This window comes from Seriola aureovittata, chromosome 22 (genome assembly GCF_021018895.1).
Source record: "Seriola aureovittata isolate HTS-2021-v1 ecotype China chromosome 22, ASM2101889v1, whole genome shotgun sequence".
Lineage (NCBI taxonomy): Eukaryota > Metazoa > Chordata > Actinopteri > Carangiformes > Carangidae > Seriola > Seriola aureovittata.
In genome coordinates, this window is record NC_079385.1 from 12,701,240 (window position 1) to 12,719,551 (window position 18,312).

General features: G+C 41.8%; 1 protein-coding gene across 1 annotated transcript in view; it reads right to left on the reverse strand.

Annotated features, from left to right (window-relative positions):
• Nucleotides 1-18,312, reverse strand: part of plxna4 (plexin A4) — a 241,531-nt gene that overhangs the window by 94,832 nt on the left and 128,387 nt on the right. The window contains exon 4 of the mRNA XM_056367398.1: nt 2,805-2,933. Within this exon, the coding sequence (XP_056223373.1) occupies nt 2,805-2,933 (129 nt within the window). The remainder of the gene's footprint in view (nt 1-2,804; nt 2,934-18,312) is intronic.

Genomic DNA, 18,312 nt, shown 5'->3' on the forward strand with positions numbered 1-18,312 from the left:
CTAACCAACACTTATTTTGCAGGAATTATTTGAAGTGTGAACACTTGCAAAACCATCTGTCCATATACAAACAAAAACACAGAAACAAAATGCAATCTGCATCTTACTTATAATGACTACATAATTACTCAGTTTTTTCCTTTTGCCTTGTGTCTATCCCTTGATATATACTGGACTCTAACACTGAACTAAAGAAGGCCTTCAGTCCAGCCAGGCAGGAGGTCCTTCTATTGGTCAGCCCCTGGCCTGGCATCACCAGCCTGCAGGGGAGACTCTGTTCTTCTCAGCCTCCTGTTGTGGGCCCCCTGCTCCTCTCTCTCTCTCTCTCTCTCTCTCCTGTGTTTGCTCTCTCTGTATTTTCTCCTCCTTCCATCTATCACACTCTCTCTCTCTCCGAATGTCTGGGTCCCAGGCCCCAGAAACAGCAGGTGGCCTTCTGCTATCGACCGGCTCGGGCTGCTTTAATAGCATTTGCCACCGCTGGGAATTGGGAATGTGCGCGTGTGTGTGTGCAAGCTGTTATTCTAAACCGCCGCAGTGATCCAGCAAGCAGCACTGCACCGTGTTTCAAAACTCCTGCATGAAGAGTGACCACAGTGTGACCTTTCAACTTGGCTGCCTGTATGAGGTTAACAAAAAGCAAACGCAAGATATTCAAGATAACTTTGCATTTCTAGAATATTCTGTGACCCTCTTTGATATTCAATAAAATCTGTTTTGTCTGATTTAAATGAACCAGGCACTAGCAGTTATAAAGTAGTGTTTATCAGCTGTTTGAATCTGCATGAAGAACTGGCACAAAGACACATGATGGTATCATAGTTATTTAGAAAAATAACAACATCAGTCAAATTAACTGATTAACTGTGGGAACAATTATTTATCAGTTATCGGTCTTTCAACACCTAGCAGGAATGTTTTGGTTACTAAAAACACATCATTATTAAACAACATTATGATGGGTTATAATGGATTGGTGTTTTATTCATTCACTACATTTATCTCGTTTTGTAAACCATTTAGCACTAAATTAATGAGTTTGTGTGTGTGTGTGTGTGTGTGTCTGTCTGTTTGGGCACTAAAATTTAGAACATGTTTCTGTGTGTTCTGTGTGTATATGTGTTGTGTTCATTAAATGCTTTCTATATTTGTGTGAATGATAATTCCCAGATGTTCCTCCTAAACAGTTAGTGGAGGTCAGCCCTCTAACTAGGCTAATAGACTAATTACTACAAACGCCTCACACACATAGTGGGGAAAAATGGAAATTAAGTGTTCCTAATAATTAATTTGTTATTCTGTAATATCTTTTGTAAACCCAATTAGACGCATTGCAATACAAATGAGAAAAAAAAGCCAAATTCTCGCATTGCTGGTTAACAGATTTGCACAAAAGAGTGGTAAGTGGATGCCATGACAAAATGGCATCCTAAATATCTTTATTCTCCTCACTTGTGTCTCTCCCTCCCTTTTCCTCGCTCTCTCTCTCTGTGCAGATGGACTGACTGAGACCTCAGGAGAGGCAATGAGAGCTGTATTTGAAAGGGCACCTTCAACTCACTGTCTGTCTGATATTTAAAATGTTATCAGGATAATCTGGGCACTTAAAATGGGCACACATTTGCGCACACAAACTGCACTACACATTAGTAAATACTGACACTTTGATGGTGCCAGAGAGGTCTATAATCCTCTGGAAGCTGCAGACAATATACAGGGGTAACTAGGCTATCGCTGCCAACAAAACAGCAGTGGCCCTCTGTGATTATGGGTGGCAGGAGATAAAGAGGAGGGAGAGAGAAAATGATATGCATATTATCTCTTCTTCAGAGCTTTTGCAATATTATTTCTAACATTGGCATTAATAATGGACAATGAACAGAGCTAAAGTGAACTGAAAAGAAAAAGGGATGCACCATGGGGTCTGATCTGGCCTCAGTGACTTACACAGTGCTGCGCCAGAAAGAGAATGATTGTGTTTAATAGGAAAAGTTTGTGTGTTTACAGTTTCTGTGTTGAAGAATCAGTCACTTTACCTCTGAAAAAAGTGGCCTGCACTTTTTAACCTAATGTTTAGCTCGACATACACACAAGTCATCATTCCACCACATAAATTCCTACTGTACATGTTTAGAACATAATGTAAATACAGACATGTGACTGTGTGTCTTTTTGTGTTTGACATAAAGAGGAAGTGAATACCTAACATGGTGAGTCATAGGAGTGTGTGTGCATTTATGTGAGCACAGCATGTGTGTTACGTACTTTCCATGGAGCTATTTTAGCGAGGTTTTGCCTCTGATAGAGGTGTTCACAGTCTCTCTCTGTCTGTGTCCATTACACAGAGTGCTGCTATTTCGCGCCACATTCCATGTCATCAAAGGTACTAAGAGAGATTGTGTGTGTCTGTGTGTGTGTATCTGTCTGTGCTCAGACATACACACATACACGCATGCATGCATGCATGCACGCACGCGTGTATGTGTGTATGTGGACTAAGACCACTCTACTCTCTCCCTATAATTCAACACATTTATTCACTCCAGCTCTACCCTCAGTGTGTTTCTATAAAAAGACATGGTCATAGCATCCAACAGTCCATCCAATCTCTTTCTCTCCTCCTGCCAGGCTGTAATGAAATCCTCTATGCTACACCAAAGGTTATTCTACCCTCTGACATAAGAAAATGATAAACGCCTGTGGTAATGATATTGAGTCAGCAGGGGGGACTTCTGATATGTGTGTGTGTGTGTGTGTGTGTGTGTGTGTGTGTGTGTGTGTGTGTGTGTGTGTGCGTGTCTGACCTGGGTCTCTGACATGACATAGAGGTAGTGGTGGTCAGAAGAGAAGGCCATGTCTCTGAGGATGGGTCCACTCTCCACCGCCTGCACCGTCTCATACTGCAGGGCACGAGAGGAGCCGTCTACCCGGATCTGGAAAAGCAGAGAAGCACATTATGAATTACTTAAATATATTCAATATTCAAGTTAATATTTTAACTTTATTGATTTAGCATCTGATATGGTGGGGGTAAAGTGCCTTGGTCAGGATCAGTGACATTTTCACATTTGGTTTGGATTTTTTAATTCAACAACTGCCAAGACACTGTGTTACCAGCGCTATCGCAGAAGTAGTGAAGAGCACAGAGAAGCCAGTAATACCTACTTTTTAACAATTTTCTTTCACAGTATCTTCAATGTAAATATTTTTCTTCATCATTCATTAGTTACTGTATAATCAAATAAACAATGTAGATGAAAGGGCTGAAAATATAACCTGTAAATAAAGAACGTATGAGATAAAAAAAAAACAGAAGAAACAGTGAGAGAGAGAGTAATATTGCCTTTCACAGGGAATGACTTGACAATGGAACAAGGGTGGTGTTTAGAACAACAAGGTGTGTAATTAGGAAGCAAGGTATCATTAAAAAGGTACTTTTGGACATTATTATTGGCAAAATTGCCCATCTACCACATTCTGCCTGAGGATTTTCCCATACGTCACGACTTTCAGTGCTGTATGGGAGAAGCTCATCTTTCTCTATCACTGTTTCAGCCATTCAAAAGTGATTATGGTAATTAGGCATCTGGGCAAGAGGTGTGGTCTGTGGGGCCCCTAGGTGTGTTTACTCAGCAGAAAGTGGATTGAACTAGCCCCACACACACATGGTGGTGTGAAAGAAATGTTCTGGGTTGTGCCTGAACATCTGCTTACTTAGTTCCTCTCTCTCTCTCTCTCTCTCTCTCTTGCACGCACGCACACGCACACACACACACACACACACGCGCACACGCACAGGGTGTGTTCCAAATGATCCTTTCTAAATCAGGTCCTCTGGCTGTAACTTCCCGGTAACACACAGGTCTGACACCTACCTACCCAAGCAACTTTCAGCACCTGGTAGAATACACACTCCCACATTCACATATGCACACAGGCCTGTGTGGGCTTGCAGACAGGTGTGAAGCAAGTCTTGTTAAAGTTGTGATGACTCTTGGTGGTTTTTTGTGCTCTTCAGCACGTAAGGGTTCACAAGTAAAAGGCACAAACTGGAGATAATTGGACAGGAAGCAGATGGCTGTGCCGACAGGTGAGTCACTTCATGATTAATTATAATACACAGATGACACCATACTCTGTGTGTTCCCTCTGTCAGCATATCATTAAAAATACCTTTCTGCTGGCCCCGCCTAAAGCTAAAGTCTCTTTAAGGTCAAGAAGCCTCAACTGTTCTAAGTAGATAAACTGAACCCTTTGGTAAAATGGTGCTGCCCCCACTGAAAACAGAACTTGTTGTCTTTGTTTGGGACTGGGTGAAAATTATTGGAGGGGATTTATGTGTTATTTAAGCCATACTTTCTAAGATTTATTGTTACAAAAATACATAGCTTTTGTATGTGCCGTGGGTTATAAAGTTGCACTCTTTGTCTCTCAACATTTTATTTGGGATGAATGTCAGTTTTTACGAAACAGGACAGAAACACTATGTACGTTCTTTATAGTAAGTGACTGACTTGATTCTGCATTGTGGTGGAAATCTGTGTAACAAAGGACAATGACAATGATCTGTCTTTCTGTCAGTTTAGTCCAGTCTTTAGTCCAACTTTATACACAACATGAGCATGTAAAGAAGGGACTTTCCCACAAAAGGTTACAAGTTCATTGATCAGCAACCTACAGCTAGCTCATCTTAACTATAAAACCTACTGCTGCATCGTCTTGCCTGAGGTGAGACTAGTTCCGGTTTGAGAGGCGAAGATGCGGAGGAAGTAAGTCAGACATGGCTACCTTTTGCTACCTAAGTGTTTTGACACATTTCTATGACAGCATCATAACAGAAACCAAAGAATCAACTGCTCCTCTACACTCCAACTTTTCTTTGTCTTTGGCTCAGACAATCAACTACTGTATAGTAAAGAAAGAAACGCAAGTACACTGACTGCAGTTTAAGTCCTGCCCTCCTCCTGCTGTTATTCTTATATCCAGTTTCACAACATGACATTTCTTTAAGCAGGCACTATCTTTCACCCTGATCTCCCTCCTCCTTTGTTTCTCACTCATTCTTCCTCTCTCACTCTGCCTCCTGCTTGGCTTGTGTAGTGATCTTGATCTCAAAGGACCTTGAGTTCTGTGTATCAAAGCCTTACACACTTTCACTGGGAACTATTGTATGCACTAGGGTCAGCTGCAAAGAAAAGAACAGAAGGCAAATAGGAGATAGAGTAAGAAGAGAGGGAGGTAGGAAGAAAGAATCCTCCACACGAGCGAGGGCCAGATTCAGCAGGTGGGGTTATCTAATCTGCCCAATTGGGTGAGTTAATTTGAGGCGCTGCGCGTATGTGCACAGTACACAGCATGTCTGTGTATTTGCATGTATGTGAAGATGTGTGTGTATCGGCTTACACTCGCCGAATATGAGAAAAGTGTGGAGCCAATTGCTGAGCAGAGTTAAAGGGCAGACAGTCTATGGCAGTGGCTGAATATAGAGTTTTATTGTGTTGGGACAGATCCACAGTCGCCGGGGAGCTGAGGGGCTTCAAGGGGAAGCTCCTGTATATTATCCCTCAATCTGACCACCAACAAAACAAATGAGCCACCAGGGAACACACAGCATGTCCGCAAGCATGCAACACTGGCTGGTTTAGTCACACTGGGACTGGAGGGGAACAAGGGAGAAAGACCAATTTAAATCAAAGGCCAGTGGACTTGTTTGTACAATAATTGGCACATATAAAGTATTTAATAGTAAATTTACCCTATTATTTTTGTTTTATCAACACAGCAGGTTCACCCTGGGCTTATATATTTTAAACAGTTACAGCAGACTCAATCTCCCCTGGTATTAAACTCTGCACTTTAAAAAGAATAATCCTCCAAAATGTCGACTTACAGTTTGTGGGGTTCTCTACAGTCAAATGAAAATAAACATTTAGTGCATGATTTTTTTTTTACTACAAAGACACACACCACCCACAAACAAAAAGCCTACTCAGCATTGACGGAACACAAGCAATACCTTAATTCCCTTGTTGAAAGGCTAAAGCTAATGATTCTGATTTGTTATGAAATGACTAATCCTAGTTTCATTGTCGGCAACAGTAATTATTAATATATCTTTAAGTAATTTTTTCATCAGCTGAAAATCATTAAGGCAGCTACAGTGGTGCTAGCCAATATTATCTGATTCCTTTTCAACAGTAATAAAGTGGATTAGCTGCTCTATGCTAAATGGATTACAATGCTAATCTCTGCTATCACATTAGCACTACACAATAGACATCCAGTGCCAGACAGACTTCATTCTGCCTCAGAGTAGTGGTAAGGTGAGAGATGCATTGGACCCACACATAAATGCACACATACTAATGTGTGTGTTCACACGAGCACTTCCATGCATGGAAAACACTGGCATTTCACTCTCTTTCTTTCACACACTTACACACGCACACACAAGCAGAGGCAGTCTGGCTGGAGCGACTCATATGGTAATGAGGGACACTCTGGGGAGAGTGAGGAGAGTTACTGGCACTTTTGACTCATAGAGCACACTTCCTCAGCCCTGCAAAATGTGTGTTGTAAATATTGCTTCAGCAGCTCTGTGTGAGTCGGGATCCGTATGTGTGTGCATCTGTGGAAGAGATCTACGCTATATCGCTAATCATATAGAGACCACCCTGGTCAAAAACTGTATCCCCCTAGTGGCTGTGACAGATACCTACACCAGTACTATCAATGAATACACAGGTAAAGACAGTGGCTTCTGCAGTAAAAAAAAAAAAAAAGAAAAAAGAAAAAGTCTAGATACCTGAGGTGCTTAGGTATCTTTACTCTCACAAAAACACAAACATTCAGACATTCAGAATAAATAAAATATTTATGGAGTGTTTTTAAACTTATTCAGACCTTCCAAGAGCAGTGACTGACTATCCTTTGTTTTCTGGAGCTCTACCATTAAAGTATAGCAGAATAGGTTATACTGACATACTGAAATACTGACAACTGTAGATACACTTATAAAACATTTGCAGTGTTACAGTGTGGAGAAAAAGAAATCACACCTCATAGGCAGATGGTATTTTCTGCCTTGAATCTGTCAATGAAGAATAATGTGCCCAAAGTGACTACCTCTCTCTCTCCATGGGGCTAACAGCTAGCAGAAGGTGTGATACAGACAGGGAAACCATTCCGGTGTGAAAACCACAGGAGAACCCTCTTTCTGCTTCCTCGTACTGGCACTGTACACCACAAAAGCAAACGGAAGGTACAGCACTGCACTTCCTCTGACTCTGCATGGAATCCAGTTTGTGACAGGTAAAAATGTAATCCTGGATTATCTCTCTCAATGAAAATATGGTGTTTTACACTGTGCTAAAACTGTTTGTGTTATATTGTACAATAAAATCAATAGGATGTACACTGACAAAGATGCAGAAATGCATCAAGCTACATACCAATCTCAAATTACTAGAATGTCAAAACATGGATTGTTATTTTGTCAGTGGTTGAGTCCAAAAGACATCCAGGTCAATAATGTTGTTGCCCCTCAAGGAACTTTCTTCCAGTGAAAATTACCCATTGAAATTCAGTACTCCTGGTTGAACATCTGAGCACTTCTATTGATTTTGGATAATCTCATTGAGCTGTTGTGCCATTATGCAGAAACTACTTTACATCAAGTGGTGAGATGGATTGTCCACATTTTAGGGGGAGTCCAGTCAATCCTCAGGAGGCATAAAAAACTGCTGCATTAGTGTTAGTGCAGGTGATAGTTGTGGCAGGATATACAAAGACAGAACTACCCCCTGTGGACAACAACACATTGGGGAAATTACACATTGAATGTGTACTTCCTAAAACATACAACAGCTGAAATAGGGGAACTATGTGCATGGTGGAAGTGATCGGAGAATTGTGTCCTTGCCTCATATGGCATAGATTTTGGGGTGGCAAAAGGAAGGCTAGTCACACAGAGTTGCAGTCTGGTAAGCATGGCAAACACACACTAACACACCATGGCTGGAACACACACCATGACCAACATGCTGCTGGTGGAAGCCAGAATAAGCTGCTGACTAAAGTATCGCTATGCTCAGACATGAGCCATGCAACCACAGTGAGGTGAGTGGGCTGGAGCAGAATGTCATCCAAAGTCACACAGCATGCTGGGAAACTTAAATCACCACAATATTTGTGTGAGGAATTCCACCAATCCTCAGAAACGTGCCCTTGGGCAAATCAAAGTCAGTGCCAGCATTTCTATTGCCAACAGGGGTCATGAACCTTTATCTGCTGGATATCCACATATGTCTTGTACAGTAAATATTAATCCACTTGGTTCCAAAATGCAGTTAAAATACTTTTAAAGGTAACAACTAGTCTTGTAGTATATTGGTAGCGTTGATTCTAATTGACCAACTTTGATGCTAAGATCAGTAATTGCGGTACGTAATGCTAAACTGAAAACAAAAAATATATGTTGTATTAATTATCTAATCTAATTATCTAATACAACACATATTATTTTTGACCTACCATACCTACCATAGCAGAGCATGACATTAGCTTCATAAAGAAATGAATGATGACAGACACTTTGTGTGCATTCACTTTTATTTACATTTTCTAAATGGGTAGATTTTTGAGTTTAACTGCTGCGAATCTTCTTCTGTTGCTTTTCCCTAATACTGTTTATTGGAGTTGACTTATTTCAGTGACATTTAAGCATACCAGAGTAGAAATATGGACATGGGGGTCTCTCCTGGGGTCTCCTCCTTAAACCCTTGGGTCCTTAGCCAGTTCAAGATATCAATCAGAAACATTTTGGATCTGCATCAGCACAGCAACATGCCAAATACCACTGTAACTCAACCTGCCACACTTGGGTTAGGATTCAACCCTCTTTTTCAAACCAAAGTGTGTGTTAGGTATTCAACCAGGCAAGGCAGGACAGGCAATAAGAGCTCAGAAAGAGGGACAGCCAGACAGACAGAAACAACCGAGGGAACATAAACTGTGAAAGAGACAGGAAGAAAAGAAACAACGTATCGTCACTACATAATGGCAATGTGTCTCTCCACGCATTCTATTCATACCGACAGCAATACAATGGTGGCTGTCTGATTGCCCAAATCTGTCCAGCTCACTGAAACATATGGCAGACAGAGAGAAAAGAGGGGGTGAGGGGGGTAGAAAGAATAACAGAAGAAAAGGAGGCTAGGAGGCGGACTGGATCCATCTCTGAGTGTCAATCAATGCCGGAACAAACCCTCCACTTCCACATTCAGTGCCTCAATATATAGCTCCAGGCAAGATGGACTGGTGCAAAACTAGTGGGGGAGTGTGGATGATTTGACATTAATCTGAGGGTATTAATGAGGATGTGGCACACTAACTGTGGAATGCTTGGCTGCATGTGTTGCACTGCTGGAGCAAAGAATCACATATGATCTGCTATTCATCACCAACAGGAGTTATTGCAGACAATAAAAGCCTGACAAGTGTTTTTATTCTATCTGCGAAAAAGACTGGACAAAAAGGAAAGCACTACAGATGTAGTGTGTAGACAAGTACAGCAGGTGACACAAGAATGACTAATGCCATGGTAATTCTACATCCAGTGTCTTTTGGCATAGTATTTTATGTTTTATGACAAGCTATAATGGAGACATCTTGCAGTTATCCAGAAGGTACAACAAAGGCTCATGGTTTACTGCTTTCCTTTATGGAAGTAAAATATTCATTCACTTCACTGAAGACACTTTTAAAGCGCCGCCCCCCCCCCCCTTCCTTCCTTCCTTCTTTCCTTCCGGCTTGAGTCCTTTCTCTATAGGAGGATGAGTGGGCAAAAAACCCCACAGAGTGGAACTGAACTCATTCTGTGCTTTAATTCACTATTCTCTGTTTTATGTTTGCGATTATGCATATCTGCTACACAGCAGGATTTTAATTAATGCCTTTCCCCCTAATGCCTGCGCTGTGAAAGAAGGTGCTTTGTGGGTTCAAATCAGGGAAATGTCATTGTTAGCAGGGAAGTAACTACAGAGACTTGCATTGGCAGAGTCAAAACTATGCAGAATATGACCTCTGTGTGGCCCTCCTGTTGATTTTGTTTTTATTGAGGTTAAATCCTTGCAGATGTTTGATTTTGGACACGTTGTTTAGGAACAGAAGGCTACAAGAAACTTCTGGAAAACCTCCACAACTTGGTGCTCGGAAATAAAAGTCGTATAACCGTGTATTAGTGAATGGCCTGAGCAGTGTTTCCTCTAGGATTTTTTTCAGCAGTGGGGGCATGCCATATGGGGGGGGGGGGGGGGGGGGGGGGGGGGGGGGGGTAAGAGTCTCCGCTGCTGTGCTCTGCTCTCCTCCACTTTGTTTATCAACTCCTCCCTGTCTAATGTTACTTGTCTAATAAGATTACATTAAAAGTGTGAGTAACGTAACGCTAACAGCGTTATATAATTTACACTCACATCACATCTGATTACAAGTGTGAACATTAAAATACTATTTCTTACCTAACCATCATCATTTACGAGTCAGTAAAAGGCTTATGATGCTACCTGACTAGCGTCTTCTTCATCTGTTGTCTTTCTCTTCTTAGAGAAGTATCTGAACAAGCTCATCTGAAAATGCAGTCAGCAGTTAATACATAATGACGAGTAGATATTAGCTTAATGCTATCAATTAGTTTACCCAAGTTAGCGTCACTGAGTTGGATAATAAATCTACCTTTTCTCCGGTAATTCGCTGCCTTATTCCTCAAAACTTCACTTCTCTGACTCTCACCTGGTGCCTGACGTGACGTCACTTTCAAGGCCGCACTCTCGCGAGTAATTAACTCCAATAGGATCCCCCAACCACCCCACTCCCTCCCTCCCCTCCCCTCCCCTCCCCTCCCCTCCCCCCGCTGTTGCGCTCATCATCACACAGGCTGTGAAGGTGGAGAGATGTGGCGGTGGTGCATTTGCGACAATAAAAAAAAAAAAAAGAAATAAAAAAAAAAAAAAAGAAATTTGAAGGCGTGGCGGCTATGATTTAAATCAATGTAGAGGAAACACTGGCCTGAGTATGGCTGTGTCATAGCAGTGGCAATACCCGGTAACTAAAAAGAAAGATGAACGTTGAGAAGATGAAGGAAATACAGAGAAGACAAAATTGAAAATTGAAATTTTGTGAGTGAGCCAGGAGTATCTACACTTATTTTTGTGCCACTCCAGTCTCCACCACCTCACCCCTGGGATCTGACACTATAGCAGACAGAGCTGCAGGGGAACCCCTGGCTCGGTGACTGACCGTTGTGGCATTAAAGGTGTGGTACCTGTTAGCCTCCAGGTCTGTGTGGCCTACTAATCTAACCTTATCCCCCTGCTGAGAGACAGACAGAAAAAGCAAGGATAGAGGCAAAAAGAAGGACAAGAATGTTATTGTGAGGGATGATGGTGTTGGACGTGAAAGGGGACAAGTGTCTGGAGGCTTCCTAACTCATTTCTTGCCCTGCTCTCCTCTCCTCCCTCAATCTCCCCCATGGCTTCAAAGGGTGAGTGACAGGTCTCCCCTGCTATCATTGCTTTCACTGCTGAGCTGCCTTAGAGCACTGTGACCAGGCAGGGGGCTCACAGCTCAGCTTTTGTTACTCATTTCCCTCCTCTGCTATTCCTCCTGCTCTTTTCCCTCTCTCTCCCTCCCTCCCTCTATCTCCCTCTCTCTCGTTCTGTCTCAATCTGTAAGTCATGAGGTTGTCCAAAATACCTGCAGGCTTATGGCCGGTTCAATCTTGACAACGTTTGTGACCTCTTGACTTCTCACAACTCAGTTTCTCTCATTTGCTTTTTTTCCTTCTGTGCTTTTCAAAATTGCACTCCCTCCTCCTTGGTATGTTTGTGGCAGACTCCATTCTTCGCCGCTGAAATGTATTTTGTATGTTGTCTCCCATTTGTCCGCCCTCTTTTCAAAGCGCTTACATACAGTGGGGTCCAAAAAGTCTGAGACCACTTCCCCTCTCAGACTTTTGGACTCCAACTGTATGTTTAGATTGAAAACCCCTCACTCTGTCCACTGTCAGATGTGATCAGAAGAAGGAGGCCTTGCAGACTTGATAGATGTGTTTTTTTCATTTCTCCCTGCAAAGCCTGTTGGTACATGGTTATTGATGATCCCCATTTTTTCCAGAAAGTATGAAAAGGCCTGGCACATGATGATGTAATCTATGTGAAAGTGGACAGGGAAAGGCACACACACATATATGTAATGTACCCAGTGGTGAGAAAAAAATGCATTGCTTCTTCTGGGCAATTGTCCCTTTCCTATTACTTATTCATCACTGCTCCATCTCTTATTCTTTTTCCTCTCAGTTGTTCCTTTGTGTTATCGTTGTCTTACTTCATTTCTTTGTCCATTGATTTTTTTTTCAGTCTTGCCATTTATTCCTTGCAATATGCATCATTCCATCACTTTTACTGTGCAGAAAAGATGTCCCCCTCTCTCTACAACCCCTCTATTCTTTTCCTTTCCCCATCCAATTCCTCTTTCACTGTCTCATTAAAGCCGCAGCAGGGTGTTAGAGGCGACAGGTAGAGATCTCCTGACAGACCTCATCTAGTGCAGACAAATACCTGGCCTGGCTGAGAAAAACCCATCTACACATTTCTCTTTCAAACCAATTATTTCCTCTACTGTTTTTCCTTTCTTACCCTGTTATTCTGCAGTGATAAGAGCTGCTTTCCACGCCACTTTTGCTGCAGCTACTGGCTGGGCCTCAAGGACCGCACAGAGGCAACGGTATAATTCTAGCGCACATCACCACCTGTGTCTCTATTAGTGGTGCAACCTAGTGGCTGTGCGACAGAGTGGTGTGCACCCCATTATATTTTGTGACCAGAGGCCACCGTGTGAGAGCTAAAAGGCTTTGGGAGCCATTAATGAAGTCAACATGTTCCCCGGAGTAGTGAGGGCATCAAATCAGCCTATTGTGTCGAATCAAGACTCTGTCTTTTCAGGCGACAAAGCAGTCCACAAACTCAGAGCTATGGATGCGGTTCATTTGGAGGAGTGAGTCTGGCAAACTGTTGCAGCGGGGTGAGTTGTAAAAATACAGCCCGCTGAGTATAATCACATTGAGATTATACTCAGTGGGTTGCATTTTGTGTACGTGTGCGTACACGTGACAGGGAGTGTGTTGTCCAGACCTTTCAGCACTGCAGCATGCAGGAAGCTGGACATATGGCAGAGCAAGAGGCAGCTAGCTTTGATGTTAGAGAAACAGAGGGAAGAAGAAAAAGAGGAGGAGTTTGAGGAGGAAAAAATGGACAGGAATCTTCATCGTTCTCTTTCTTCCAGTAAATTTAATACCTTTCACTTAAGAATCTATTTAGTGTGCCTCTTTGCTATAATATATCAGTAGTACATATTTAGGGTTTTTCTAGTTTCTGTCCCGGTAAATATCAATATATTTGTGTTTTCCTGCATTAGTGACCACCAATGTGAGCTTGCCGTTTATCTACCTGTATATTTCTTACAACACTGCTCCCTCATTTCACTGCCCCCTTTCCTCCCACAACTGGCATGCAGCCTCAGATAGAAGAACTTTCTAGCCAAAATCTCTGCCAAAAGCACAGGGAGCATATGTGCATGGCAGCTCATTTGGTAAGTTGCTTTAGTTCAGACTGAAGACTGAAAAGCAAAAGACAAAAAAAAAAAGAAATCACACATGTATATATGTAACAACTGAAGGACAAGATGGTCCTTTCTTCTACTGAGTCACATGAGTGAACCCAGTGGCACTTTTATCAGCAATCCACATTCTACTTCCTTAAATGTCAATCACCAATTTGTCCAACCTTTGAAGATAATGAGTAGAGGATCTGTTTGTCTTATGAGCAAAGGAGACAGAGAATCACTGGCCTATGATAACCTAAGGTCATGATTAATAGGACAAAAACATCAACATTGGGGAAACCTTAGATCTACTTTACACAGAACAGGTATAGAGAGGTAAGAGAGCAGCTCTCTTCAGGAACCTCAAATGAATATGAGCTCTTTAGGTAATTATCTGGTGACAGACTTTGATCAACATTCACAGGGTCACTTCGCAAACACCCCCACTGCGACCTTTATCCATCCCCTATGTGAGGCTGTATTTCACAACACAAGAACAGGGTTGCATTCTTTCATCTTAACAGCGTTAACTCAATAGGCTTTTCTTGATTGGACCATGCTCTGTTTCTATAAATGTCAATCAGCAGCCTATCCAACCAGGGTGGTGGAGAAGGGCCAGGTCCCCAAAGAGATGTCTAGCTCTGATAATGACCTACTGACAGGCTCAGATCAACTTTAGTCAAGGTGAAGGCATGACTTTGAGAACTCGTTAGTCCCTTTTCACCAGACTGTGCTTTGTTTTAGCAGATATCTGTTTCTTTCTTTTCCTGCTTATCAGTCCACCCTCTTCTCACTGGTCAATACTAATTTTCAGCTTGTTTACCAGGGCAAACAGAGCAGTTCATTGACTTCAAAAGTGTGATTGGTTTCCTGGGAGATAAGAACAAATACATAAATACACAAAGGGACACATCGATACACAGTGTCACGCTCACACTCATACATACAGAAGAAGAAGTCAACAGTCCTGAACTTCTAGCTGTTTGGCCACAAATGTGAGAAAGAAAGTGCAGTAAAGAGTAACATGTGAGGGAAGAAGGCAGAGTGTGTGTGTGTGTGTGTGTGTGTGTGTGTGTGTGTGTCAGCGTGTGTGTTTCCAGGTGTGTGAATAATAGATGGGGAGCTGAGAGCCAGACACTGTCTGAGAGTAGACATCACCCTGGATCATGTTACCACACACTGCCATCAGAATAACTCTGGAGAGTCAAGCATTGTCTTGCACACACACCTAGAGTTCAAGCATTAACACACATGCACATGGCTATACATCTACATGTGCAGAGTCCTGTGCACTCACAATCACATATACACTGTGACCTTTCTGCACCCTTGTTCTCCGGTTCTCAACACAACACTATCTCTTGTACTGAGTCTTTTTTCAGGTCTAATCACAGTGCTGTGTAATTTGATCCTTCAATGGGAATTTTACATCTTCTTTAAAAGGTAAAGTTGATGAAGTCCACATTTTCCAAGTGATTTTCCTGAAAGAAGTGCTGTTCTACTGGTGTGGTAAGAACAGACTAGACTTGGGGTGGTAGATATGCAAAACAAACACAAATATTAACAGGTGCTATATGCAAGTATTTTAGCTTATTCCAACATGAGAGGGTGAAGAAGTAGCACTGCCCAGAGGGCGTATTCTAACCTCTTGTCTTGTAAACACAACAATGGCTGAATCTCTTGGCAAGCGACCATTATCACCAGAACCATGCTAAACACACAACATTTCTTCTAGCCTGGTAAGTAACATCGGTTATGTAGCAATAGGAAAAACTTACATATAGCACCTTATATAGCATATAGCAATCCATGGGTCACTGACTGAAGCTGAAGATCACACAAACTCATGAATTAATGAATTACCAAAGGCTTTACCTTTCGGACTTGTGCAGATTTGTGTGTGTATACGTGTGTGTGCATCACTGTGTGTACGGGAAGCATTCATTGCAGACCCTTCAGTTTTATGTTGTGGTGATTTATGAGGTTCCTACCAAAGTTTCTAATTAAATAGGGAAGCACCTCACAACCAATTCCTCAGAGATAAGCTGGTGTGAATTTCTGTGTTCCCTCCTTATTGTCTGTGCAAGTTTGTTTGTGTGTATGTGTGCATATAATATGTGTGCATGTATCTGTGTGTATATTCCCTTGTTTGCAGCCCTAAGGGCCCTTCCTTTTTCTTTCTCATCTCTCCTCTCTGCCTTTATTCCTTATTAAACAGACTGACACACTCCCTCTATTATACCTGTTTCCCCACTGAAGTGAAAAATTGTAGCCGGGGACAGAGAGAGGGAGACAAAGAGAGAGGCACAGAGTGCAAAAAAGGAAAAACAAGGGGAGTGAGGAGGACAAGGGAGAGCGAGGAATAACACTGCACTAAACCCTGGAGGCATGTGTTGATTCACCAACTGCTATAATAATGGAAATCATTGGAGGAAAGAAGGTGAGACTGAGAAAGAGCAAAAAGAGTAAAGGCCAGTGTCCACTGAAAATGGCTTGGATGCATTACACGAAGCTTATGTATGACAGAACAAATACAAAACTGGTTTAATGGATTGAATCTCCACCGGCTAGAGGAGTCATGTGTGAATGGACTATTATACTGCTATTTCTGCTATATTTTTTTTTCCATGCATTTAACCCAGTATATTTTTGGTGAACCTGCATAAAACCTGAAGCATAAAACAACCTTCCTCTGTAAAAGTGCTTTATATTATGCATCCACAAAAAAAACATAAGAAAGTAAGTTATTGTCCTTTGTTTTTCTTTCTTTTTTTTCTCTTTTTTTTTTTAATTGCCCGTTATTTGTTGTCACTTCAAACATCCACCAGAGGAAAACACATGAATCACAACTCAAGTTCATTCGTGACCTTGTATGGGGCACAATACCTCAACCTGAATTATGTCTGGCACATTGGAATTGTATCATTAGGTTACAGCTCTACTTTAACTTTAACAAGGCAACAAGGTTTTTCTGGCTTGTCAGAAAAAAAAGCCCTATGATGCATTAGTCTGACTGATACTTTTTTTTTCTTGGAGGTTTGGCTCTGAGTTTTGTAAAATAAGCTAAATAATGTATTCCATCCATTTTGCTTTCATGTCCAAGAGTCAAGGAAACGATTCCTGACCTGGTCATAAACTCAGTGATTATCATTATTAGCATTATTATCATAACACAACATGCCCCTCTCTTATACCAATGAAGACATCACAAGTATAAGCCGTCCTTTCACTGACTCCATGGGAGGTTTTTCTAAAATTAGCGCTTCTTTATCAAGGGAGCACATTAGAGTTTCACGCCCATGCATTATGCTGCAACACAAAAGCAATGTCTTATGCATGATAATGGAGGCTTCACAGTGGGGGTCAGATAACTTCACCCCATAAATAAATGAGTGTGTTGTTTCAGGATGGTTGGTTATCTAATAACAAAGATAAGGAAACAAAAGGAGCATGCAGTCAAGTTCAAATGAAAACAATACCTTTACAACTATGTCTCTACATATATATGTGCGAGTCCGTGTGTAATTACACATGGAAACAAACACATTAGCTACTCAGATGTAAAATATAATGAACATTCACACATGGTGGATAGACAGCAATCTGCACAAACACATAACTTGAATATTGTTCTCTATTTTTCTCTCCTGACAGCTGATTTAAAGTATGTAGAGAACTTGACTTGGCTGATGCAGCAGTCTAAGGGAATCTAATAACAACAGTTATTCTCTGTCTTGTAACTCCCACTCTGCTTCATCTCCTCTGCACTCTATGTCTCTTTACAATCTCCTCTCTTCCCCTCCATCCTCCATCTTGAGTCTTATTATTGCATTCATTTCTCCCCTGTCTACCTATTCTGCCCTTTTTATGATATGACATATCAAAGTACGACGAGCAAACAGGCAAACCAAGTGGCCTTGTCGGAGCAGAGCAAGCCTGAATGACAGAGAGAAAAAGAGACAAAGAGGAGAGATTGAGAGGAACTGAGACAGATCACCTGCAGAACGTTAGAAAGATATGGGTGTAAGCTGCATTAAAACTTGAAGACAGATAAAAGTTAATTCTTTCTCAGGGAGACAGAAAGAGAGAGAGAGGAGTCTAAGAGGATATCTGGTGAATGGGGCCTGTCAGCTCACGTTGTGAAGAAATCCTCTTATACCTCAAAATTTCAATTAGGTGGGGAAGCGTTTCGGTGTGGTGCGCTTCTCTCATTCTGCACAGGAAGTACAAGGTGCATGAGGTGGGATTTGTCACAGCAGCGACAGGCCTGCTCCACCTACATTATGATTCAAAGAAAACACCACACACAAAAACACACAAAGAGCGCTCCCCCTTCCAACTGCCAAAGCCATTTCGAGTGACAACAGTGGTACACTTGATGCTACTTCAGTGTTCAGTGAGCAGTGTTGCAATTGAGTTTGTTCCACTGAAGAGGATCTGAAATTTAAACTCCACAGGTTTGTGTTGGGCTGCTGTCATCTGTATGACAGCTACAATTACACTATGTGTCAACCTTTCCAAATGACACGACTTACAGTAATTACAATGCCAAATGTAGCAGCACATTTTCATACTCTGTTTTCATTTAATTTTCACCTTAGTGTCTCGCTTTCATTTTACCTTGTCTGTCACCCTCTTCCTTAAAGTCATGCATAG